At 37.3% G+C, this 27618-nt stretch overlaps 1 protein-coding gene across 9 annotated transcripts in view; it reads right to left on the reverse strand.

Moving 5' to 3' along the window:
- The window catches only part of ROBO2 (roundabout guidance receptor 2), a 474209-nt gene that overhangs the window by 57403 nt on the left and 389188 nt on the right, over positions 1 to 27618 (reverse strand). For all 9 annotated transcript variants that reach the window (XM_074813504.1, XM_074813479.1, XM_074813487.1 and 6 more), the window contains exons 14-17: positions 23729 to 23960; positions 17925 to 18049; positions 14998 to 15169; positions 8860 to 9042 (exon numbers count right to left, since the gene is read on the reverse strand). In XM_074813504.1, coding sequence (XP_074669605.1) covers positions 8860 to 9042; positions 14998 to 15169; positions 17925 to 18049; positions 23729 to 23960 — 712 coding nt within the window. The remainder of the gene's footprint in view (positions 1 to 8859; positions 9043 to 14997; positions 15170 to 17924; positions 18050 to 23728; positions 23961 to 27618) is intronic.

Here is a 27618-nt window from a genome sequence, read left to right on the forward strand (position 1 = left end):
CCCAGGACAAATACAAAGAGGTGGCAGCTCTGTTAGAGCCGAAGGGGTGAAAAAAAGCATACAGCTGCACCGTTTCCATTAGAAGTACAAGAACTAGCACTCACACATAAATGCATACACGCCAGTATCACTGGGAAGGAAAAGGGCTTCCAGTCTTTCCATAAAGGATGCCAAGGACATATTCAGAGGGAGGCAATTGTTTTTATGGTTTCATTCATGGGTGTTTGACAAAAAATAGCCTATCCCTTATCTATCTTATTAACAGGATTACATGTCAGGGCAATACAGGTAAACCCACATTACTGGTGAGATGCTAACTGACAACATTTGATGCTCCTTTTTGAAGCACTGGCAAATATTTTGAATCAAGGCCAACAGACTACTCTGGTTCTCAGTGGCAATACCCCATTATTTATTGTCAGGCATAGATAAGGCAGACTATTAAATTATATCAATGTCTTGGACACCTGCATCCCTTCAGGCCCCTGACAAGATGAGGATTTGAATTTCAGAGAGGAATGGAAGAGTCTGTGGCCAGTGTAATTTAAAATAGGCCTTGGTTTGGAAATACTATTTACCTTTGTAAGAAAGACAGACCTTCCCATCATTAAATTATAGCTCCCGGAGTATTTGCAAGATTTTCCAAATATTAGTCCAAACTACACTAGGCTTTCTATTATAAACCATTCTGATCAGACAGAATTACTACACCAAATAGAAATGCTGTAATCATTAAAAAAATTAGCGACTACATAAATCCACCAGGAAAATATTTCTGAAACCTTATAGAATCCTTGTCACTTTATTAACTCTTAGGATAATTTCATAGTCTACATTCAGCAAAGGGGACAAAACTGGCCACTCTGGAAGCCCTGGGTAGGGTGATTAATTACCCTTCACTGCAGAACAGACTAATATCAATATCAGAAAATCACTGCAGTCATATGTCACATCAAAATGGTTAATAGCTGAATTTTGAAAGGATGTAATCAAACCAATTAACGAAAAGAAAATCAAAATGCAAGTATGGGAAGTATTAAATAAAAGTCACTTTGGAAAACAAGACATGGTAAAACATTGCAGCTAATTAATTTCAGAGTCGATGTTACTTTCATTCACGTTGTTTCTAACATTGTGATTCTGTCATTCTGTCAAATGACTGTATCACTCTTTGTTTAAGAGTGAATAATCTGAAGTGCTGTGGATATCATGTGTGAATATGCAAAGAGATGGCTACTGCCCGGTTATGTTTCAAAGTATGTTGGTGAAAAGTACATTAGATGTTGTTTTCTTTCTCCTCCTCCCCTTCTAATTTAATACTCTGTTTCTCCAACGTCCTACATTTGTTAAAGAAACAAGAAAAAAGGAAAATGAGAAACAGAGGCACATTCAGTAACAACCCTTACAAATAAAGTACAGATTTAAGGGAATTCCAGTAAAACCTATTTTCTGAAAACTTCTTGGGATTAATGCTTTTGTTTAGACTATTATCTACCAGAAATAATTTTAAAGTAATATTCTCACCACTTGTATAGCACATACAGGTATGTGAGATTTTAACTATGCATCTCATATGGAAAAAACCCCAAACAATACTTGTGGTCTTCAAAATATTTATATCCCCTGTATCCCTTTATAAAACAAAGCTAAAATGGGGGGGTTAGTAGGAGATTGCAGCAATGTTTGCCAGACACATTTTATTTTCCGTGTAATGAGGTACGGAAAAAACTCCAAGGCATGCTGTGAGAAACATATCAAGAAGACATGCTATCGAAACCTCTTCGCTAGAGCCATAATTGCTGCAGATTGGCTGTGGCATATGAGCTTGTTGAGAAGAGACAGGTATCACAGCATTTACTATTTTTTATTCTATTTGTGTATCCTGCTGGCATTAACTGTTTCCTGTTTTTTTTCCTACATTAAATAATCTTATACCCTCCCAATATAAACACTGGTTTTAGAAGAAAGGTTCAGCTTAGTTTATTAAAAAAAGAACTTGTCTTGCAGTGATATTGTTTTTCCTGGGGAAGACTGTGCCTGGCTTATGTGATGTGTATGGAACTGGGAAGGAATATAGCTTCTTTCGTTTACCCTCCATTCTGTATACCAATGCATGGATGGTTATAATCTTCATGAGAAAATAAACAAGAAAGTATTTTAGTTACTATTCTGTGTGGAAAAGACTCCAGAATATCAACTAAGCTAGCCAAAATTCCTCTGGAAGTGTGCACACATTATCAGGATTTTACAGAAAAAAAATCATATTCCTGATGTCATCCATAAATGGCCTACCTGAGGCCGGATAGAGAAGGTGCCTTTCTTTTAACATCAATATTGTGAAAAGAAAGACAGCTAACAACAGAAGATATGGTCAGGCTGCAAACACAAGCACTATGTTTATCATTCCTGCTGTACATTTTGTCAGCATTTTTGCCTGCAGTTTGATTTCTGCAATTACAAAACAAGTCTAAATGCCTGAATAGGAGCATACTTAATGCAATGCAGGCTTGTAGATGTCACTGTAAAAATAAAACACACAGACAGCTGGCTTTATTCATCCTGTCTCCACTTCAAAAAGAAGCAGAGCAATTTCAAGGGGCAATGTAAGAGGAGGAAGGGAAGGATGTCCCTATCACTGACCCACCCATCTCCCTTGCTTTTTATCACCAAGGAAGCAAAAAAGCTCTTTCAGCACTCTTTGCATCTGATATATGTTCTTAGAAAGGCTGAAGACCTGCAGGGATGAGATTGGTTTTCAAAAGAAGATAAAAAAATAACCTCTGCATAGAGAGATTTTGAAGGAATCCCCACCAGCTTATACTTCAAGGACTGTAAAAATGCAGAAATATAATCCAAAGTGCATTTTAAATGCATAATATTTAAGGAAATTATATTGTATATATTTGTATGAAGAACAGCATATGTTAAGGAGCTTTTCACACGTTTTTTATTAAGTATACAAGGAGGTACCCAAACTATTTATTAATACTATCTGACAAGGTTAAACTTAATCTTCATGCCTGCTAGAATTGGAAAAATACGAATGTATAGCAAGCTGACATTCTGAGGCAAGAAAGCTTTAGAAAGCTTTAGAAAGCTTTCTGTATGCCTATCTCTAGTAGGCCACATTTTCCTACCACAAATGAAAACTTTAATGCTCCCAGCCAAGTCTCATTCCTTTTTCTGATAAGCTGTTCCTCAAATATGAATGTAGATTAATCCTCTTTTAATAAGCATTAACTCAGAACAGATAATCAGCATATAAAAATTCCATCAAATCTTCTGTCTACCTTTGGATGATTCTGTCAAATAATTTATCCTCATTTAACAGTTTCAAGAGTTGCGCATAAAATGTGTAGCATTCCATAATTCTCTATCTATTTTTAATTTGTTTTTGTTTACTCAGTTTCATGAAATCTTTAATCCCAAGGAGGACTAGTCACTAAATAAGCTTACTTATAAGTGAAAATACATATTTACTTTCTTTGCATGACTGATGGTTGAGACACTTGAAAACACCTGAGTATTCAAGTGAGTGGGTACTGGCACAACACGGAGTTTGAGGGCACAGGAAAGATAAGCAGATAAGTGAAATTTCTCTTATTTCTACAAATGGATTCCATGCCTTTTTTGTATAAGTCCTTACAGCAAAATGTGAAAAGAGAATTGCAACTTCCAGTACAAAATCAACAAATTCTGTTCTGTCACTGTAATATGGGAATGAAAAAATTCATCTACTATACGAGAAGTGGTCAGATATCTCTTTTGTGAAATCTATCTTTTCTACATCTATCAAGTAGAAACCCACGGTGCGTGTTTATATCCAGGCAATCTGAGTAAAGGGTAATCATAAAAATACAAAAAACCCAGTGCAGCAGTACTTTAGCTTTTACAGAAACTCACAAAAGTAAGACCAATCCATCCTTTATGTCACAGAACAGATGACTGAAAAGGAGTAGCATTTGTATTTAGTGTCTCTGTGCTAGATTTGCTTTTGCTGATTGTACGTCATGGTCCCAAAAATGTATAGTTCTTGTACAGCTGCAGATGATGACACTACTACTTACCAGTAGTAATCTAACAAACATAGTTGAAAATCATATGTTTTGTAATACTGATATTACTGAGAATCACTGCCTGGTGAGTCATGATGGGGAAAAGGGAAGTGGAGGAATAGTGATGTGCAGAATTGTGGCTCAGAAACTACTGGAGTCAGTTCAACTGAAGATAAGTAAAAAGATTTAGCTATGATTTTCAATGTCACCTTATTTATGAGAATCTGAGCAACTGATCAGTGCTTATGAACATGTTCACAAAGACAGAAAGCTTAATGAATTTAACTCAATCAGTTATTCTTCTCTGGCACAGACCTTTACCAATTGTGTGACATTTGCTGTTTACTCTTCCCCTACATAGTGTTACAGTGGTTTAGTCACACAGCAGAAATTATAGCTCTTAGGAGCCTAATGACATAATAGAAATAACAAACAGTCCCAGTGAATGACCCATAATCTGAAAATGACCCAAAAGACCATTTTTAGCAAGTAACTATATAACTGCAGAATCCAGACTTTTAAACAACTATTTTTTGTGCTTTAAATTCTACACGTGCAAATACAACTGAAGCAAAGCAAAAGAAAAAACATTTATATCAGAAATAACTGATTTTTTTTTATTTTTTATTTTGTGTCTGAAATACATTCAGTTCTCTTTATTACACAGTCAAATCTGCACATTGGGCAACTTTCTGAGGGAAGAATTTAAAGCAAATGTCAGAAAGTGTACACCTTCTAAAATCTAAGTATATTAGGACAAATTCATCTTTAGTAAAACTTTATTGACAGCTGTCTCTGATGAGATTCTGAAAGCTACATACCACTGTCTAAATATTTAGATCTGAAACCAAACTGTTTATGAATTATAACTTTGAAGGGAACAACATACAGTTGTGTCATCAAAGCTCCCCACAAGCATAGATATGTTTGTCTAAATGATATTACCAATGGCAAATTCAAATATTAAGAGAACTAATGATGTTTCTTAAGGAACTCTGAGTATAAAGATAAAAAACATGGACTATGTTCTTTCACAAGAACATATTTTTTCTAAATTAATGATATTTTTGGGGACTTGACTACTGGATGACTTAGGTTCTCAGTGCCTTTCAGAAATTATTATAGGCCAGGAAATAGAACTATGGGCTGTTATAGTTCTATAAAGTCCGTGAGATGTCAAAACTATTTTTAAAAAAAGCAAATTTTTGGCCAAGCCTCTGACATACCCTAGCTGCCCAGCACATGTGGATCAAGTACACTGAATCATGCACAGTCACTGTGGCTCCAGCACAAACCTGTGTCATGCCAACGTATGCCACAAAGACAATGGGAAAAACTCACCACAGTTACAGACAGCTGACAGTGGCATAATCATAGAAACCAAATGCAAAGCTGCATTATTTCATTTTGGAAAAAATTCTATGCTGTGTCTCAAAGAAAAGCAAGTAAAGTGTTTAGGGTAGGATGTGTTGTGCCACAACTTACACTAACTTGAACAAACCTCCCCAGAAGCCAGAGGAGCAATTCCTGAGCCCGCAGAGCTTCTCCACAAGGACCCTTCTCCCTCATAATGTCACGGACCCCTGGGGCAGACATCACCACCTGCACCCATCTGCCTCGACAGTCATCTGCTCTTTCCCACTAAGCTAAACACTCAAGCTGTGGCTGAAGATAAGCAAGAGCGAGAAAGCAGCTAGCTGAGCCTGAGGACCAGTTCAGCAGTACAGTAGGAAGACTGGCCTCTATCACATGGATGTCAGAGGGGACAGAAGAGGAGACAGCTTCGGCAAGTGCAACTGAGGGGCCAAGCTACATGCAAAAAACTTTACAGATTTCTGACAGAAAATACTGAGATTTATCAGCCTTTTACTTTATAGCACTGAGGTATAACTCTTTTTGAACTTTCGAATCTTGAGTTTATGAGAGCAAAAGCTAATTTTTTGTATTAATTACTCTATTAATTGTATACTTTATTTTTCCTGGATATCCATATGTTAACTAAGCTGTTTGCAACCTGTTGTTTCAGCCACACTTAGTTTATTCTTCCCATATCTTTAATCACACTTATGATGATGGTCTATTGTATGCTATGTTTATTAAAGATATGAAAACTAGCATACCAGCTTTGAATTGGGTAGGCAGAAAACCAGCAAATGCTTCAATTTCAAAAACACTGTAAAGGCAATGCATGCACAGGTTAATCACTAGACTGCTTGAAGATCTTAATGCCTCATGGTAAGGCCAACATACAGCAACTAAAAGCTAAAGAAATGGAAAGTTCCATTTCTCCAGTTAGATCTTCAAAAATGTTTGAGATAGATAGTTTTCCTGAGCTTTAAAATAAAAATTCACTTATATACAACTAATGCTTGTTTATGCTAAGTTAGTTCAAGCATCTTGTCCTGCAAATTACTTTCAAAACTGCATTACTTAGAGGAGTTATATGAGTAAGATGTATGCAGAATTATAATGACAGAGACATTAATGGTGGTAGTTTTTATGTTCCCCTGGAATTACTAGGAGAATGAATGCTACATTTTTATCACAGATAGGCAGCAGAAGTATTTCTCCTTGCATTTGGTTTTAATTCTGCATCTCTCACATGTTCGTAAACACTTAAAATAGCTAATGTTTGCAATGACGTGTTGGTAAGGTGAGGTAAGAGACAGACTAATGGACAGTACCTGCAGGGGTGAAGGTGAAGGACTGAACTGCAAAACAAGAAAGCAAACACATTGTGAGTTACACACCCTGATAATAAGCGCTAATTGCAGGGCACGAGTTTCCTCTGGAATTTACTCAGTTGTGGTTGAATATCATAAGCAGGACATAACAGTTGAGCTTAAAGCACTAACCAGCCAGCAGCCAATGAATAATGATGGTTGGAAAGGTGAGCAGTGAATTTTGACAGTCACATTTGAAGACTTTCCGTGTGAACATGCTGTTCTCCAAATTGTAAACATTAGGATGAGTTTTGAAGCATGAGATGTTATAAACTTTCCTTGTTGAAAGCATACACTATTTCATAATTCTGATGATGAGAATTCTGTGTTATGATGCAATGTTCATATCACACTTAGATGCAGCAAACATCATGAGAAGGAATGAATTGCAGGAGACACACTGTTTATAATGAGTATTATAATTATTTACAGCTATGCATTTTAAGGTGTAAAAGACTGCTCTCAATCTCCCTCCCCACAACATGCCAACTCACATACAGGTCTAATAATTCTGCTTTAAAAAACCAAGAGTAGTCTTAGTTGGTGTCCAAAGGTTATGTATAGGACTGTTTCCTAAGAGGAATAACAGTACAGCTGTCTCTTAATACAAAAAATCTTGGGATCTAGACTGATATTTCATATAAACACATGTACAGGTGTGTGTGATATGTATTAGTTTCTCAGTTAACACCATCCCAACTCTCAGAGAGTAAAAGTCATTGCTGTTAAAGGAAAGAAAAAAACACCTTGGCAAAAAGCATAATCTATGAATGATACAGGTCACGTGGTGACTCAAGGTGAGGTTCCACAGAAACTGAGTCAGTCCAAGAGTCACAGAAAGGGTCTCTCCTCCCTCTGCCTCCACTGCTTGTCTAATTTCTTCTTGGGCTGCCTTGCTTCACTGAGCCAGTGGAAAATTAATACAGCAGGAAGGATTGAAAAACAACATAGAATAGTTTCCTTCTGGTTGATGGCTAACACCAAGGTGAGGAGGCATAGGACTGTTTGGCTGTGAGCAGGAATGTTGGGTTTTGGCAAGTTGCTAGAGATGCTCAGCTGCTTAGGGAACTGTGTCCTCAGGTTCCCATGTGGTAACTTCTAAATAGAAGAGTACTAGTGTAACTTTAGTGTGATATAATGTCAACTTTAAATATGCTGTGTCCTCAGCTGTGCAAATTTTTCTCAGAAAGGAAATGTTTTCTCTTTTTAGATGTTAGTAAGTTCTACAAGAGAATCTACCCCAATATTTGAAGAACAGCTTTTTTTTTTTTTTGTGATAAATTAGGCTTCAGTGACCCACTTTATGGTAATTCACCTGACTTCCTAAAAATCCGTAAGAATCCTGAAGCACAGAACAATACACAAAACAAACAGGTCGGGGGAGGAAGTAAAAATTTTCATTTGGCAATTGTATTTGTATTTCCAAATGTAGTTTTCAAAAACTAATTTGTAACCGGAGCAACACATTTGGTGCAAGAGGGATCACACTGTGAGGGCATTCCAAGGTGTTCTACCTTCAAGACAAAACTTTTTATGGCTTCTGCCGTAGGTAACTTTTGACAACACTTCTCTGTCTAATACATCACTCTCTTCTCCTCCAGCTACAGGTATGGAGTCACTGATTAAGTCCCTCCATTCACTTCCCAGGCACATGGCTTCAAAGACATGGAAAGGCATAGGCATGAAGAAGGAGAAGACCAAACACTCTTTCTAACCTTCCTTGTAAGGGTCTAGTCTAATTCACATTTGAGCACATAAATGGAGCTGCACTGCTAACAGAGTGCCTTCTGAGCAAGGAGCAAGAGGTACGGTTAATCCTCTTTGTACTTTTTTATGCTACATGTACTGGAGATGTGAAAATAAAGACTGTCTTATGATAATGATGAAATGTGGTACCAAGCAATGCATTTAAAGCTTCTCATACACCAGCATTTTCACAGCATACATTTAAAACAAGCATACAAAATTCACCCAGGCCACCTTTGCTGTAAGTTCAACATGTTTTTTAAGGAGGTTTAACAGCACCTGTTCTCTTCATGATAGAACCTGATGAGATAGTAAAAAATAGTTACTGTTCTTACCAGCATAATTGCTGAGCCCCTTCCTCTTCTTTCTGCGCCAGTACAGCCAGATGCTGAAACCCATCAGAATTACCCAACATGCACCACCGATGCCAGCTATAAAGGCAGGCTGTTTGACAACATCAGTGATTTGCTCAGTTATGCTGTTGTTATTTTCAGTGATGACAACTTCGTTACGACCTCCTGCACAAAAGAAATTTGACAGAACGTTGTTATTATGTATTCTGTAATACAAACAGGAACCAAGTACTGCAAATGGAAATTAAAAAAATCAGTAATGCACCTCAAAAGAATTATCCACAGTAGGAGAGCTTTAATGAGTACAAATGCACACCTGAAAACCAATGTTTCTAGAAAGCAAATCTATAATTCACTGCAATGCTGCAAACATATATTTGAAAAGATAGCTCTATAGCACTCTCCCAAGTAATCTAACAGATGACAGTCCAGAGCCTTTTTTTTAACAATATACATGTTTGTTGGTTTGTTTTTACATAATTATAGACAGAATACAATGAAAACAAAATGGATCATAGGAAACCAATCAAAAAAAAAAAAAGTCAAGCGATCAATAAATAGCTTTTTCCAAATGAGAAATCCAAATACAAAATATGCTACAACACAAAAAGACAGTTCCTTCTCTCATTGTTGCCAGCATGCCAAAAATACTTAACTCATCTATTTTTGCTGCACGCTTGTTTCCAAATTTAAAATAAAAAATAAAATATATGTATTTTCAACTGGAGCTAAGATACATTTTTCAGCAATTATTTCATGGGGAAAAAAATCTATACAAATCCTAAGTGTACCAGCTTTGACACAAAGCAGAAAATCACATAGTTAACTGTAAGCTCTAAACAATCACATCACCAGTTGCTAATTTTTTCACCTAGAATAGTCATGAACAATTCTTAACATCAACCTGTAAGAAATAATTATGACATGGAATACCAATTTAGGTGAGATGCATCAAAAATTACCATATAGGATCTTAAATTGTGTTTATTACATTAGAAAACTAAATTTCAGTAGATGCTCCCACTGGCTTTTTCACCTCTCTTTATCTAAAAGGGAACTGGTGTCTGGCTTGAAAACAAATGCTCATGGAAAATGTCAATGGAAATTCAGGAAATGGTAAAGCATGTAGTTCTAGGGACAGCAGTTTTCTACTTCAAACCTTCCCTTGTCAAAAATGGTTAGTTTTAAAATTAGAAAATGTGGAACATATTTTCCGCAAAAAAAAATGAATATTGATTATATGTATATTTGATATAAACTGCCCACATCTGCAGTTTTGAAACTGGTGAAAGAATTATCCATCATTTCCAGTAAAAGCATTTATATAGCTCAATCCTTGAAATGTTTATGCAGTATTATCTGATGCTTGTATGTATGCTGAAAGAGCTGCAAGAGTAGCTACTCTACTGAGACAAAAAAGATGCAAATACTATGATTCTCAATTATGAACGTCTATTGCGCAAACATAAAGGTAGTAGAATATGGCAATAAAACACTGAAATGGTCATTCAGAGGAAATTATTAAAAGTATTGTAGCATTATGCCTCGCTGTGAAAACATACATATTCCTCTTCTATAATTCAGCAATGGTTAAATTTACCGCTCACTTCTTTCAACAGAACAGCCCCTGTGTCACCACACTGGCTTCAGCCTAAAGTAAACAAACAAGGTCGCTGGCTAAAGCAGATGCGAGAAGTCTGACACTTCCAGTTTTATTTCCATCGACACCTCTTTGCAGGAGACCCAGAGCTGACACCGGCCACGTGGTGACTGAGGACCCCTCCCAGAGGGCCCATCGGCCCCAGCCTGCCCCCCTGCCTGGGGACCAGCTCTGCCCCAGCGCTGCCCCCGCCAAGACACAGCCACAGGCCCCGAGTTGTGTTCAGAGCTGGGCTGAGTTACTCAGGAAGAAATGTGATGCACTGCATTATATTGCTATCACGCTGTTAATGATCTCGGTGATTTTATTAAGCTTTCTCTCTTTCAGCACCATGTCAATATTTAGTAACGATGACCGTCTGCTTTTGCAAACACACTGCTGAAATTGTGCTAGATCTTGGCTTGCTTTCAGTAGTTCTATGCAAGAAACAAAATAGGCTTCCCGCAAACAAAATAGGTCCCACAGAAGGATGCTGACAGAGTACTCCGGCTAATGTATAGCAAGGCAGTACACCAGTACTGGCTGGTATCATGTACCAGTCTATACTGGCCATGCTGGTAAGCTTTACAAGAGCCAGGGCCTGGTAGCTGCAGTTGTCCTTTCCCATACCTTCCTATTTTCTCTTGCTGCTGCCAAAGGCCTGATGGTTTCCTGTCCTGCTGCAGTGAATAAAACTCAGTGAGCACCTGTGACAGGGAAAAGTAGGGAAGCAGCAGCAGCTCCTTTATCGGATTTTCCCCTTTTTTCTGCCTATGGAACCAATCCATAGGTGCACCCCAGTGCTGAAAGAGGAAGTGCTGAGAGTAAAACTAATAGAAAGAGGCACTCTACGGCATGCTCTTCCAGGCACACAATTGATTTTGTAGTAGAAATCAGCATGGGAGTTGATGTTGCTCTAATTGCCATTAACTTTCAGTTAATTTCTGGGCCCTTTGGAGAAGAGGTAAAAGCAGCAGGACGGTGAGGAAACAGGTAATGTCAGCGCTGCTTCAGAGGCAGCCGTGCTGCCATGGAGAAGAGTGGGCAGGGACGCGCTTCAGAGACACGGGCTTCGGGTATGGACAGTCCTGGACTCAAAAAAAGAACAACTGCTTCCTGCTAAAGCCTCCAAAAGGTCTGAAGATTGGGTTTTCTTTTCTAAGTCAGAAACCAGTCTTTTGAGAATGGAGGATATGAGAGCAAACTGCAGAGAGCCCAGGGAGAGCTTTCAGTGGACTTCACGCTCTCCCTTTCTTCTGCAGGAAGGTGCAATCTGTCTCCAAATTGCCTTCTAAAGTTTGCAGTCTGGCTGTTTGTTCTTACCCTTTGGTGCCCAGCAATTACAACTGCAAAAGTAATCATTCATTTAAATGTCAAAATAACATATGCTTTGTGAATTTGACGACTGAAAAATAAGTGGATACAGATGAATGTTATTCACTGCTGTTTGATAAAATTAATATAATTGTTGGGGTTTGGGGAAACAAATGGAATTAATTTTGTATTTCTTTATATAATATTTAAGCATAAGTAATAAATATGTCATCCAAGGTACCAGTGTATTATTCCATATACTGCAGGTGTTTCTGTAACAATGCTGTCAGTTCAACTAATTAGAACATAGACAAGGGAAGTGTGTGACCTGTAACGCTCCATTGTTCCTGAAGACAAAAACATAATGAAATATAATGTCTTCCTCCCATTGGAGAGTAATGAAGAACAAAACTAATTTGTCGGACCAAAAATTAATTAGACACATCAGATTCGATTGTACCTATTACTGTGAAAGTTTGCAGCTGTTCCTCATATTATTATGCCAATGATGGAATGTAAGAGTGAACAGGCCAACTGATGAAGAGAAATAATAGCTATCCCATTAATCAACATTGCTGTTATCTCCAATTTTATTTCTCGTTTTCCAAGTGAAATTTTTTAGCATATCAATAGTGATTGTAAAAATTTTTTCTTGATTTTCTTGAAGTCTTCCATAAAATTTTTCAATGTCCTGCTTGAAGTATGGGCACAGGATTTGTGTAATACTGACACAACTTCTAACTAAAGAAATAATATACTTCCTACTGTTCCATATTCTCCTGGTTTTAATTTCTGGATTGTCACAGGTCTGTTATCTAGAATTGGTCTGGGAAGTCAGGAGTTGATTATCCACCATGAAAATCAGTTATTTTAAGAAAAAAACTTCTTCTTAGAAGAACATAGCCTGTATTTAAGAATAACATCCTCCTTTTTATACACTGGACTCTATATTTCATGACGATGAAAGTCATACTATTTAGCAACATGGCTGAACTCTTCACTGACCTGCTCTCTCCATAATTCAGCATTTTTGCAATTGTTCATTCTGTTTACAAGCTGTTAAATAGTACAGTTAAACACCAGGCCATATAGGACTCCATTATAATAGAGTCACTCAATAATGTTTTCCCATTTGTGATGATGTTTTGAGGTTTATTCATTAGCTCATTTTCAGTCCATGTAATTTTTTTTTTAATTTACCTAAAAAATTCATTTTCTTATTTTATGTTCTTGATTCTTAGTCAAACATCAAGTGGTACCAACTCAAATTTTCCAGAAATGGTATCACTTAAACACTGTTACCTTTATCAAGCAAATTTAGAGTCTGAGAAATAACTGCCAGCAATTTTTAAGCAACAGAAAGATGGGACTTAAAGAAAATGGAGATATAGACTATACAAGTAATAATCACATCCAGCTTTGGGCTCCCAAAAGGGAAAACAGAAATGAGAACAGAAACACAACCCTAACAGAAATGACTTTTCTTTACTTTTCATGCAGAGGACTCTCAAATGTACAAAGATGCCACCAGACAGACTTTTTGAAGCAGACATTCTGGGATCATTTAAGGAACAAATAAATACCACTAAGTGTAACAAAGCAAAGTTAAGTCGGTAAATGTGAAATAACTTTTTTCTTTCTTTTGTACTTTATTTGCTTCCAAACATCCCTTTCCTCCTTCCTGCAGCGATACAGATCTCTCCACGTTTAACTCTTGATTATATGAGTAATTTTTTGTAAGGAAAAAAACAGGATAGAGGGCTGTAACCAGATGCAGGGTTGAGCATTCTGGGAATCATCCAGCAAAGCACTTTGGTGCAAGTTTAACTCACAACACATTAAGTGACACAAGGCTATGCACGTGTTTAAAATGCAACACACTTAAGTGTTTTGCTGGAACAAGCCCAGTGTGCTTAATGCCTAGCTAGATGGACTCTCTTGTGAAATGCAAAACAGAAGACCTGCTCAAAGAGAATGCAATGACAGACTAGTCTCACAACATCAGTTATTTACACAGGGGTCCAAAATTCAGGCCTATTAGATGACAGGTTTCTTGCATTTTCAAAAATCAATTTCTTGCTTTCAGTTCTAGAAAACTTTTTCCCCCTCTTTGGTGTTTCTGTGGCTGCCTTTTTCTAAAACCAGTGCTAACTTCACCTCCACTCATATTTCCTTCTTCAGTGACAATATATTCAAAGCTGACGTACTCCAATTTCTGTTTCGATGCATAGGGAGGGAACCTGAATATCATTAAGCATTTAGGCAGTGCTTAGGGGACAGCCTTTTCTGAAGGTCTACACATAACAGAGTAGTCCATGTTTGGGACATTGTGTTGACAACATTTTCTAGAAAGAAAATATTTAATAACAACAAAAGACCCACAAACAAACAAAAGGACATTTAAGTAATAACTAAATTAGATACAGATAAAAGCAACAAAATTCATGTATTATGCACTCAAAAGAGGTGTTGCTCTGCACAGCTCAATTCAGTTTTGCTAAATATGGTTACTTCTCCTATTCTTACCAACCCCATATTGCTCCTGCCTTTATATTTTTTATTTGAGAAGTATTTCAGAAGAAACAGAATCTGTGTTTCCCTCAGGTCACGAAATTAATTCATCGTGGAAACCACTACTAAGAAACATTCATTTCAAAGGCAGGGATGAAAATACTACCTTTGCTCTCTATTTGGACTAGAGGCAACTTATTCTTTGACAGAGAAAGCTCATCTGCTTGGGCTACCTGAGAAACACTGACTTCAAATGTTCAGAAAACCAACTGTAAATAGTGCCTTAGGCACCAATGGTCCAAATAAGGCAATATTACAGTCATCTGAACAGAAGGAAAAGGGAGCTCAAGCTGTTAATTCCATAAATCCATCAACCTGCAGAAGTGGTAAATTCATAAAAAAAATATTAAATCAATTTCACTAGATAATCTGCATTTTCTCATATGTCTCAGGAACATATTTCCCTCCACTGGCTGTGAGAACTCTGCACGAAGAGAAGACACAATGCCAGCAGGCAGCGGGATGTTAAAAGCTAACTAACTAGCTCTATTCAAATCGTCTTTTGCTCCATGGATTTTTATGCTTCCAGAAGTGATTTATGAAAGCATTTCTGAAAGTTGAAACAGGCAAAACAAAACAACAGAACAATCACTTACCAATTATTATGGGTTGTGGCTCACTTTTTACTCCCACACCTGCACTGGTGCTTGCAGCAACTTCCACGCGGTACTGAATACCTGGATATAGGCCACCTATTACTACAGACCGAATGGCTGCATCTACTGTTTTGTTGATATGAAATCGAGTCTCATTACCTAGGCACCAGATCTGGGACAAAAGTTGATGTGTTAAAAAATAAGAAATTCTTCATACTGATACACAATTGCACATAGATATGACATATCAAGGTACTGAATGATAAACACTTATTTTGGATTTCTTAACAATGTTGCTGTCCAGGAGTAGCTGGAATTGGGATGATTTAGTTCAGCAAGCTATCCCAGATTAGCATAGGACCAAGCCAGCTGCAAAGACTGCTTGCAAATACCTCTTGGGACTCTGGCTCTCCATGGAGTGCAATTCTGTGGTTACACTTCTTAGAAGCACAGACCAGAATCATCCAAGTGAAAAAGAGGCATTATACATTAATTGAAATCTTGTTCAGTAATATGATTACCACCAAACGTTTCCTAAAAAGCCCCACATTTTTTTCATTCTTAATTTCCCACTGAATAGCAAAAGGACACCAAAAAATACAAACACAGGTCGAAACACTTCTTAAAGTACTAAAGAAGAAACACAGTTCAAAATCCTTTTCAACTTCCTTTCATTGCACAACAGGGATATGTGAAAATTCTGAAATGGGATAAGTACAAACCCACTTTTTACTGCTGCTTTCGTGATTACTTACATTGTTCAGGAATCCAGATATCAGTTCCTGACTCATTTACACTCTGATTAAAGAGAAAAACCACCTTATAATCTCAATTGTCATTTTGTGATGAGAACGGTCTATGATTTCAGTGTTATGTCTCTCTCTTGCATTTTTACATAGGCTTTTCCAAGAAGTTTCAAAACTAAGACCTTTTAGGAATTCTTCAGTTAATGTTATCTGCATATACTACTGTATTATTTAAAGAAAGCATTTACTACCACTCAAGATAAACAATGCATAAAGATATCACATGTACACTACATAATTATAATAGCAGAAGAAAGCGCTATTGGTGGAACCACTACAAGCAACCAACTGATGCATCTAAGCAAGAGCAATGCTCTCTTTACCCTTATTTTCCTTATTTTTGACCCTGCTCAGTGTTTTATCACACCTTATCTTTTTTCTGTGAAACACTGAAGAAGATTTGGAGGGCAAAAGAAACCCTTGTTCTCCTAAGCTCAAGTAGATCTTATTTGCAGACCAGAAGGCATTATGGTGAGAAACTATTACATTCATTCTTTCACTCCTTGTCTGTGCCGGTCTTAGGTTACAGCAGCTATAAGATATCCCTAATTAAAGGCATTTAATTCATAAATCAGTTTATAGGGAATCTGATCCTTGAAATGCAATTCAATTTGTTAGAAAATGTACTGTGAAACCTCAGCAGTCATTTTATACTCAAGAAAGTATTAGACTCTTTGCGTTATATTCACTGTAGCCAGCCCGCTAACCAGGAGGCCACCTAATCTAACACTGAAGGGATGGAATAGGTAGTGACTCCACTGTTTTTATAAACAGTCTAGATGTCTGAGCACTCACCTGGAACATAGCTTTTATTAACCATCAGCCCACTTTGTTTCATATCTAGACATTTTGTGGTTTAGGAGTGTGCTTTACTTATTTGCCTATAAGCCCTTAATGGTTAATATTGACTTATACTGGAGTCAGTATCAAGATTAATTAAGACAAAAGATAATTATTAATTGATATGAAAATGAGATCAATAATATACTGGGATTAATAAATCTTGATATTGACTAAAAGCAAAACAAAAGAAGTGCTATGCTAAACATAAATATTGTGAGCATTTACTGCATCCCTCTGACCAAGAGATAAACTGGAAGAGGTTGAACCATTAGTTGATTTAAAAGTCAAACACCTTCTCCCTTCTTGATGCTGTATTCCTTCAAGATGCAGCAGGAAAAAAAAATTACATCTTTTTGTGTGAAATAAGCTGCATCCACCACTTCCACGCTTTGTGGGACTGTTAAGAAAACTGCCCTGTTCTATTTCAATTAAAAATTCCATTCTAGGTATACAAACCAGCCACAGCAAAGTTATTTAACAAACAGTGTGTTCCTGTGACAATGCTGAACCTTGCCTGATCATTTTCTCCATACTCCTCCACCCTAAAAACACCCTACACTTTCTCCATGTTGTGAAAATATACTTGTGCAGAAGTGAGCTTAGTGGGGAATTATAGACTACAAAAAAATTTAAATGATATATAAGGAGTGGATACTTTCAGCTATCATAGCAACAAAGGAGAAAATACAACCAATGCAGGCAACTCCCATATAACAAACTCTGGTTATAGTAGTGGTGTTCAACCTGTTCCTTGGAGCAAACAACATAGCACTTTAAATTGTGAATCTCGACAGAGATAGTGCTCTGAAGAAGTCTTGTATTCTTCCAGAGCCACAGTCCTTGACTTTGACCTTGAAGTGTTAGGATTAGCATTTTTGCAGGGGAAAGATGAGGTATCTTTCCTGCCAGCTTTTCTGCCAGATTGAAGGCACTCTAAGACAGGGACTTCACTGCCTGTCTTGAGAGTGCAGAAGCCCTTAACAGAAAACCCCCTTCTTCTCTTTCCACAGCAGGGAAAAGCAAGACAGAGAGGCACTGTAAACTAGCTGGCAATTGTAACTCTCTTTCAGATCTAGCTCATGGTATTTTTGCTTTTAATATAACAGTAGTACTGCTTAAAAAAAAAAAAAATCCTTAAGTAGTCAGTCATCTTTCTCCATATAATTATATGGGCAGCTGTAACTGCTGTCAGAATCTAAATCCATAAACAGTGCTATTCTGTAATTCAGCAGGCTGTTTCTTTAAACACACAACCCTCCCATTAGACATCGTTTCTACCTTATACTCCTGGATGACTCCATTTTGGTGGTCTGGAGGGGGAGGATCCCAGGAGATGCTGATGCTTGTGCTGTTGTGGTTTCCAACTGTCAGGACAGTAACAGACTGAGGAGGGGCACTTGGAGCTACACCAAGCAGAGGGAACAAACAGAAGCAAGACATTAATCCATTTGCTAGAGCACGAATTTTGCTGAAACAGGGTAAGAACAAGCAGACAGCATACAAAGTTCACACTCCCTGCAGGCCTAGGTATGCACATTTTGTTAGGCACTGACAATTTTGAAAAATGCCTTTCTGAAGAGAAGCATAGAGCTGAATGACAATGTGGAATTTGTGGCAATGGAGAATCAATACAAATCGCTCCTCATTTATTTATATTTAGCATTTCTTAAGTTTGCATTGGAATTATTCTCACGGTCGCATTTGTTTTCCATAATACGCATGGATAGCTATGGATATATCAACTAAGTCATAATGTGAGGCTGCTTCACCTGGTCTGGAAAGTGTTTTGATTCTTCTTTCCTGACATGGTCTAATAAAAATGTGAGCAGCAGATGGTTTTTGGTTTCCTATTTGCTCTCCAGGAAGACATTAACAGGTTTAAACATAAAACCTTGCAACTCCTAGGTGGAAAAGGGTTAAACTGTTCAGGGCTTTACATCAAATGCCAGTGAATAGGGGAAGTGCTAAATTAGGTCAGATATATACTTATGTCCCCTTTTCCCTAGGCAAATTGTTTTCTCTTCAGTGTCCTGTTCAGTTCAACCATTCACAGCTGTTTGGCTGGTTACTGCATATCAAGGCCATATCTACAAGACAATTGCTTGCCAGCCCTGCTACGTTGACTAGAAGTGTGAAAAAAAAAAAAATCATAGCTGTTAGTGATCAGAGCTATGCTGGCAAAGCTCCTCTTGCAGCTATACCAGCAGCAGGGTGCTTTTGTTGGCTCAGGACATGTTGTTTGGGAAGTGGTGCAGCAGCTTTGCTACGGACAAGTCCCCTCTGTGAGCATCTGCTGCATCTCCACGCGGGGGCTCTCCCACCATAGCTATAGCTGCCACGGCAGAGGGCTGTGGCAGATGTCCCTCCTCAGCCACTTAAAACCTCTCGTACACCCCCCACCCCTCTTCCCTTAATTTTCGGGAAGGGTGGAAACTCCACCGCAGTGGCAAGCTAAGTCACCGAAGTCGAGTATATTATATTAAGGTATAGTCCCTGGGGAAAAAAAAAATATTGATAACAGCTGCACTGAACTGGTCCTAGGATCCATCTAGTCCATTTATGCTAGTCCATCTATCCAGTCTTCAACAAAACTAATAGAAAGGGGCTAGGAAAGTGTGAACTAATAAAGCAAGTTCATAGTGATACCCCTCCAGGACAATTTTCCTGTTCCTCACACACTTTCTGTTCTACGGTGATGTCTTGGTGTTTAATAACTCCTTATGGAATTTTTCTTCCACATATTTGTCATCGTCTTTAATGTGATCTTAAAACATTTAATATGAAATATGGAAGCTTATTTTGAAGACTTATTGTAGACCCTGTACCAGAACCTAAAATATTTATCACTCCCCCCTGCCCCAATTTCAAATCTAGATAGCCCTCTGGTTTTGGGCATCTCATGTTGTGTGTCATGGCTCCCTGACTCCAGTCCCCTGGTCTAAAGTATTCCTATCCAGAGAGGACTCCTTCACTGCTAAGCTCTATGGCAAGAGGACTCTAGTCTTCCCTTTAACAGATATTCGTGACTGCGTGAACATCCTTGGACCATGCTTCTTGGAAAAGCAAAGAGCCACTGGCATCTTCATATTAAAGTCTGGCAGGTTTAACACAACTAAACACAGCCACAGATATCAGGAGTATTCAAGTCTCCTCAGTCATGTCAGATTTCCTTATTCCCCATGGCCTCTTTGAGACTGGCTATGCTCCTACTTTGGATGCTCCTCAGCACTTGACCGGGCACAAGCTGAAGGAGCTGAGCTCAAATCCTTACCCTGATAACCCTGAAGAGTTGGAGTTGCCTGTTGCAGGAACCACACACCTCAAAATGAGGGCATCAGAGGTGGACACAAGGGACCATACAAGATTACATCAGAAACAAATACTTTAGAGGAAAAATGACATGTATATTGCTGTCTTGTGAGGCTGCACCTTTTGACAACTACATTTTCAGATGATGGTTCAGCTGCAAAGCAAACAGTGCTTGGTAGAGTCCTTGTGACCTTGAATGATGCAGAGACACGGTGTACTGGAGGGGAGAAATGGTGCTGTATTGTGGACAATTTGACTCTTAGCCAGATCAAGTGAAGCACGGAAACGTGGCCTTGGGCTACTCCTTGCAATCGTGCAAAGCATAAATTTGGTGAAGTTAATAGTTGCATTGTGTATTTTATGGCAAGTGAAATAATTTGCCACACAGTAAAAAATTAGCATTTTAGAAGTCCAAGTTATTGAATAACAACAAAACCATGAATAAATGTATGTGTGCGATATTAATTAGAGTAACATTTTACAACAAAATAATAATCATAATAATGGTAAAGCTTAACACTGTATAACTAGTTTTTGTTTAAGTACAATGCAACAACTTGCTGTAATGTATTTACTTTCATCCTCAAACACAAAGGGCATTCAGAAATATAATTTCTTATATACACATACCTCTGAAAACAGAGAGAGAGAGAACAAATGCTGAAGAAATGTAAAATGAATACCATACTCTAATATTTAAAGAAAAACATACTGTATTCATTTGTCTTTGCATTTAAACTGCATGAATATTCTAGTTAATATTCTACCAGTGTGAGTCAGGGGGTTTTTTTTGAGGCTATATGTTAAGTTTGAAGCAAAATTAAAATTGCAGCTGATGAATGCAGCTGAAAGTATCATTTTAAGAACTGCACTAAGGAAGAAGGAATTGACAGACAGTATCTTATAAAAACTAAGGAGACTTCCATTACCAACTGTCATATTTTTGTGGTGACAATATGCAAAACAAATATTACTCCACAAAGTTACTCCAAAAGAGATTTAAAACAGTGGATGTAATTGAAAAAAAAAAAATCATCTATCTTTAGAGCAAGTGTGAAAAAACCCGTGAAAATTATAAAATGAAATATTTTATTTAGCTCATTTTCTTATGTGTATACACATATATGTATATAACAGTTCTGCTTCCTCTCTCTGATAATATCACTCTGTAAGCTGGCACCATGATATAAATTAAGCCACTTGTCTGACACTGCTGCAGTTATTAAATAGACCACATTGAAAAATAACATTTTTAAAACCGTTTTCTCATTTCCCTTGCTGCTGGCTTGTGGAGAACACCTTGCCTGCTTCTTGACAGGTCAATTATTCCAGTGCTCAGCTTCTTCTTACAGATATGAAAGAACCCAAATCGCTGCTCATCTTTTCCAGATGCAGCCAAACAGAATTCCATTTGTTACCTTCACAAGGCCAAAGAGGCAGGAGATGGATGGATACTGAACTGTGACAAATGTTTGATCTAGAGGAATAGTCTAACTGCAGCAAAATTGATTTCTGGAGGTAGGCCTCAGAAGTAACATTGCATGTAAAATTCAATCCAGCAGAAAGCTGCCACTACCTTTTGGTCGTACTTTGCCTTTACCAGGGCTATTCGTTTTGATGTCACAAAAAACTTCCAACGCACGTATCACTCTTCCAAATTATTTTCTAAAAATAGTGTAGCTGACATTTTTTAAAAGTCAAGTCTAAAAAAGCTCATTTTTGAAATGGAATCACAAGCAACACAGCAAGTGGGATACCTTTAAATAGACTGCCATCTTTCTTCATTGGATGAGAAGCAAACCACTGTCATTAAACATTTAGTTGATGTTATTTTTGAAATATATGAACACCAATATAATTACAAAGATAATGTGAGGAATTAAAGGAAATATCTGTAGAACTGCATCTACTAAATGTCTTATTTTCCTCATGAAAGTACTTAACTTTATCACCCAAGCAAGAGGAGTAACTATTTACAGGGGCTGGCACTTGTCTGGTGATAATACTACATGTTATAGGCTGATCGTTTTTTGAGAGAGATACTTGTAAACAGACTCCTTGAAGTTTATATTAATCTACAAAGCAGATCCTAGGCTGTGAGTTATACATATCTGTAGGCAAGAAAAGTTTTTAAAATCTTCACTATGTGGAAAGTTATTCCACATGAACAATGTGGCCTTTAAAGTAGGAAATTACCTGACAGGCTCTGCTGGGAGCTGAGGTTTATAAAAGAAAATGTCATTCCTCAACTATTTTATAGAAATAGACAGGAGGTACAAAATCTTCTTTTTCAGTAGTTCTTAATTTACCTTTAGCAAGAGACAGTTAGATGAACTAAATAAACAACAAAAATCAATTGAAATTGGAAAGAAAATCTATTAGTGAGGGGACAAAATCCTACATTTTAACTCTAGAAAAGCAATTTCACCTGTAGAAAGCTCTTTTCAATTTTCATCTCTTTGGTAAAGCTTTGTTCAAACTGCCATGAAGATATTCTTTACTGACTGATTTAGATTTTATAGTCTGAATAAAGAAATGGCAGCCATAAAGTCCCAAATTCTAGATCAGACTTGAACAATGCCTTCCTACATGCTCTCCTACATGTTTCAGAACACTGAATTTTCTCATCTATAGAAACTAAGTTATCTTCATGATTACTTACTTGCAGGGCAATAATCATAACAAATCAAAGCGAAAAGTGAGTAATAAGCGAGTCCATTCTAGAATTAAAAAGTACTTGGCAATCAGCACTAAATTAAACCTCAGGAGACTACTGTAAATGATTAAGATGCATCTTCAATAGGAAGGAAAGAGGGCACTCAAAAGCCACCGAAACCATATGAGCATTTTGAAACTTCACCGGTATTTCTTTCCCTTGCTTTGAAAGAATTCAATGAAACAGAGAGAAGATGAACCCGCATTGTTATGATCATTCTTCTACTTTTACAGGAGAGATTCTCCAGGCAAAGGTTGCATTAGATAGGTAGAAAGATAGGTTTCTTGTACATTTGTAAGAGAAAAAGATAAAAATTACTTATATCTCACCTCACTCCCTTTTCAATAAAAAAACAGCCCTGGAGTACATGTGTTTTAGCAAAACTATATCCCACGCCACATGCTATAGATATAAATGCCTGTTCATTTCAGTAGTGTAAACTGTTTCCTATGTCTGCATCCTGCATGTTTTACAGAAGTTTGAAAGTTATTTAAGGAAATTCTCCGAAGGACTAAATAGGGCAGTTTCATGAATGGTGTGCTAACAGAAACAATAAAGTGGCATACCCGTGAGACTGGAGTTCCTTCAGACTAGTTAGAAATCTGTCCTTCACTAGTCCCCATTTCCCAAGCAAACTGTTAATCTACATTAGTACCCATTCAGAAAGATGTGCTTAATATCAAACACTCCTGTAAAAGGTTTCATTTATTAGTTTTATTTTCAAAGTGCAGACCAAAGTCTTTTATTGCAGCAACACCAGTTATAAAAGATTGGCCTCAGTGCACACTTTTGAAGACCCAAAGCCACCTGTACATTAGAAGGACATGTCAGCCAGAAGAATATAGGACTGGCCCAATGCTTTCTCATGGAATACTTACAGCACAAAACTGAATATTATATTGAATTCTCATGCCAACCCGATATCTAACAAACAGAAATCATGTGGAAGATATAGAGCTGAACATACACATACACACAATAACCAGAACAGTCACTCTTGACTTCACCTCCAGTGCTGGGTTTGAAAGCCTGTTGCTTTTCTAACCATTTTACTAACCTTCCTCTGTGGTACGAGCAGACTTTGATTCACTGTCCATTCCTTGGAATTCATTGAAATAAGGGCGAACCTTAATTTCATAAGTGACCCCCTTTTTTAAGTTGACGAGAACAGCACTGCGCTCAGTTGGGACTTTGACCTCCAAATTCTGCCATGCACCTGGAGAAGGTAGGCCAGACGTTTGGCGATACATTACACGGTAGCCCTGAATAAACTGGGATTGGCGGTCAACCTAGAAATGGCATTAAATAATACATCAATAAATATATTAAAGTAACAAAACAGTATAAAAAGAAAACACAACATTTGCCTAGAAAAATTTGGCCTCATGAAAAAGAGAAAATTAACAGTTGTTCAAGATGCTGAATTTAAAAAGCAAACTGCCTTCTTGTAAGTCACTGTTAATTGTCTATAAAGAACATTTTTCTCACATTACTTATTACAGAACATTTATTTCTATTTTACTTTCTCCAGATCTATATATCATGACAAATCCACCTTAAATCATAAAACAAGGCCCCACCCCTGCCACAAATCATGAAAAGAGAACTTTGGCATAATGCTTACTCCATGTAAATTTATTAAGCACATCTTGGCTACTGATGTGCTGAAATATGAAAAGAAAAGAACGGAAAACCAAGTTCTTTTCAGAAAAGGACAAGTCTTTGAAGATACCCTACATGCTTTCAGTTAGTCCATTACTTGGCTCACAGCTCATCTTTTCATGAGATGCTCAGGAAAATAAAATAAACATAAGACAGATGCAGAGAAAACTTCCAAGGATGTGTTTTGTTTCTGCATTCACAGTCTAAGCAGTCTTTTTGCGTCCTGGGGTTGTGACGCTCTCAGGCCATCAGATGGAGATGGAATGTTGGTTTTGGTTTATATTTTATATGTTGTTAGGCAAGCACAATTCAAGATTGGAACATACATAAAAGTTTAACAATTGTAACCTATCATAGACATAAATAGGATTTTTATTTGAAGGAAAAACTTAAAATGTGTTTTATCTTGGAGAGGTTGCATGCATTTTTTCTCTTGGGGAAAAAAAAGGCACAAGCCAATAATGTGAGCTATTATGATGCTTGCATGAATTGTGCCTGAAAAAAAGTCAAAACAATTTGATGGATAAAACCACACCAAATCCAGCTGCTTCTGTAGCCATCAAATAAAGAGCCAAAGAACGTGCAGCACAAATAACAAGACTATACAACTAGCTGTTTGGTAAATCTCTGGGTTATAACTAAGATTCAACAAGTAGGATTTCTTTTCTGTTCTTGACAATTTGCTAGCTCAAAGATATTTCAGAATTAGAGATACATTTGTTTGACTTCTCTTAAGAATAAATGAATTTAAGGCTGAAAACACAAACCAGGGTCTATTACACTTCTCCTATAATCTTGTTACAGTTTATTGAGGCATTCAGAGGGGACACAGATTCTTAGACATTAAAAAGCAGGGCAAGCAAGAAGAAAGCTTTATTTATGAGAGCAAAGCAGAAATGTCTTTCATCAAAACTGTCACTGTTAAAAACCTTGCAACATATGTTACAACAACATTAAGCTTGCATTTTATAAACTTCTCTACATTCACTTTAAGTGAATTTATGCACTGAAAGAGGGATATAACTCACAATAATAGCTTGTTAATACCGAAAGAATCAAGCTGTGTTTTTAAGAAGAACATTAAGCAGCTGTTTCCAGATGAAGGGAGTCTGTAAATCAGAGTAAATTGTTTTTATCCATGTTTGACTTTGATTAACTAAATGTTTTACGGACATAAAGACTTTAAGAACCTCATGTTTACTACAAAATTCAGCAAGAATAATGCTTTCATGCACTTTGTAATACAGATTCTCAACCTAAATTACAATATAAGGCTATGATGTTTAATAATCAAACGCTGAGTTTGATTCCTGCCTAACTTCTGAGTTAGAAGCTACGCTGAAAGACGGCAAAACTTTCTTAGAACTTCCCATTTTGTCTTTGCTGTGCTTTTAAGCTCTACTGACTGCTGCCTAGTGGAGAACATCTGAAAATCTGGAATTGACTACACTGAACAGTAACGGTGTTACAAAACGGTATGGAAACTGTTTTGTATGGCATGGTACAAGCACAAATGCACCCACCAACTCACTAAGAAGAACTGAACTCCTACAGTATACCTATACTATACTAATTTTGAGTCCCTCACACTTTTTATCTACTTACATATAGGTAGTATATGAATTATTCATACACCTCTTTTCCTCCTAGACTTCTAAGTTCCTAACCTAAAAGACTAAACAATACAAGGAATATGAAAACAAAATGCAGTAATACAACAAGGTTGTCATGTATATGGGTGCTATACGCTAGCTTGATTGGGGGCTCACACAAGTTTCACAGAGTTTTCAATTAGAAGTTTGATTACTACAGGGCTGAGTGATCTGCCCAAATTTCAGATCATTGACAGTGATTCCATTGGTTCAGGGTCTGGGAGGGTACTTATGAAAGAAAATACTATGCATTTTTAATGTTTTTTATAAACATCCAGTTCCATTCAATATCAAGATGAGGATACAAAGCTATCTCTCACACCCACTTAAAGCTAGCAGGAATGAACAGGGCCTCTCATATAGTCAAAAATGTTGGGAAGCTACTCAGAGGCCCCTTCACTTACTAAGGTGGATTTTTTGTTTTGTTTGGAGATTTCTGATTAGCAAAAAATTAGTCTTGGACAATTACATGGATTAACTAGAGATATTTGTGAGCTAAAAGACATGTATATTTCATGTATACATGCACACACAGGCACACGTGTACATGTCTATATGTACATGCACACACAGTCTTATATATAATACAAAACCTGTGAATTCATCGTCTCCTCCATTTGTTATGTGCTAATTATATGTCACACCAACAGCAGGCCACTAAAAACATGCATAGCATTAAAGAACTGTATTCAGCTGTGCTAAGCATCAAACAACTCTATAGGTATGGCACATGTTCACACATAGGCAGAGTTGCAGAAACATGCACCATGATTTGATGAAAGAATGTAATAATTTCTAGGTATTCTCCTTTTTTTTTTTTGTAAATGGTTGCCACTTCCTCATACAAAGTACTTAGCTTTATTACAGAGATTGCAGGAACTCTCTGCGCTGAATACTGGGATCAGAGAATATTTCTAGTCTTCCTGTGACACTCTTAACTACTCTTGAATTTGTACAAGCAGCAGTGACATCCACTCAAAAGATCTGCAACGGTTGCTGATCTAAAGATACACTTTCTCCCTCAAAAGACAGATGGCAGAAAATGCAGATTCTCCTTTAAAAACAGAAGAGAGCAATTACTGGGTAGGTTTTGCTCTGCACTGACCTAGTGCTTTAAGGCTACCTACAAGCATAATTGGTCCTGCATGCTCCTTCTCACCCTCTTTTATGATGAATACATAGTGCAGGAGATATCTACAAAACTGTCGACAGCTCTCCATTTCTGCAGAACAGAAAACTTGTTTTCCCTTCATGTTCAAATCTGCATATATTGCAGATGAACATGAGACAGGTTCAATGACTATTAGATCATTTAGATAGGCTATTAGGTTGTGAAAGAGATGGCAAGAACCTCACAATGCAGTTTATGCTGCAAATATAAACTTCTTTCAGGCAAACCTGCTAATCTGTGCCCTAAAAAACATTTTACAATATGCTCTGTAGTATGTAAATTTCTAACCCAAAATATCCTAAGAAATACTCTGCTCTCACATCAATACCCACAGCAGTTCTCCATCTGGGCAGAATACCTTTCACCGACTGAACTCACTAGTACAGACCCTCAGTAATCTCTGGAAATTCAAACAGCACTAGCATTTATCTATCTTACAGGAACAAGACAAAAGATGGCGAT

Source organism: Strix aluco, chromosome 2, assembly GCF_031877795.1.
Source record: "Strix aluco isolate bStrAlu1 chromosome 2, bStrAlu1.hap1, whole genome shotgun sequence".
NCBI lineage: Eukaryota > Metazoa > Chordata > Aves > Strigiformes > Strigidae > Strix > Strix aluco.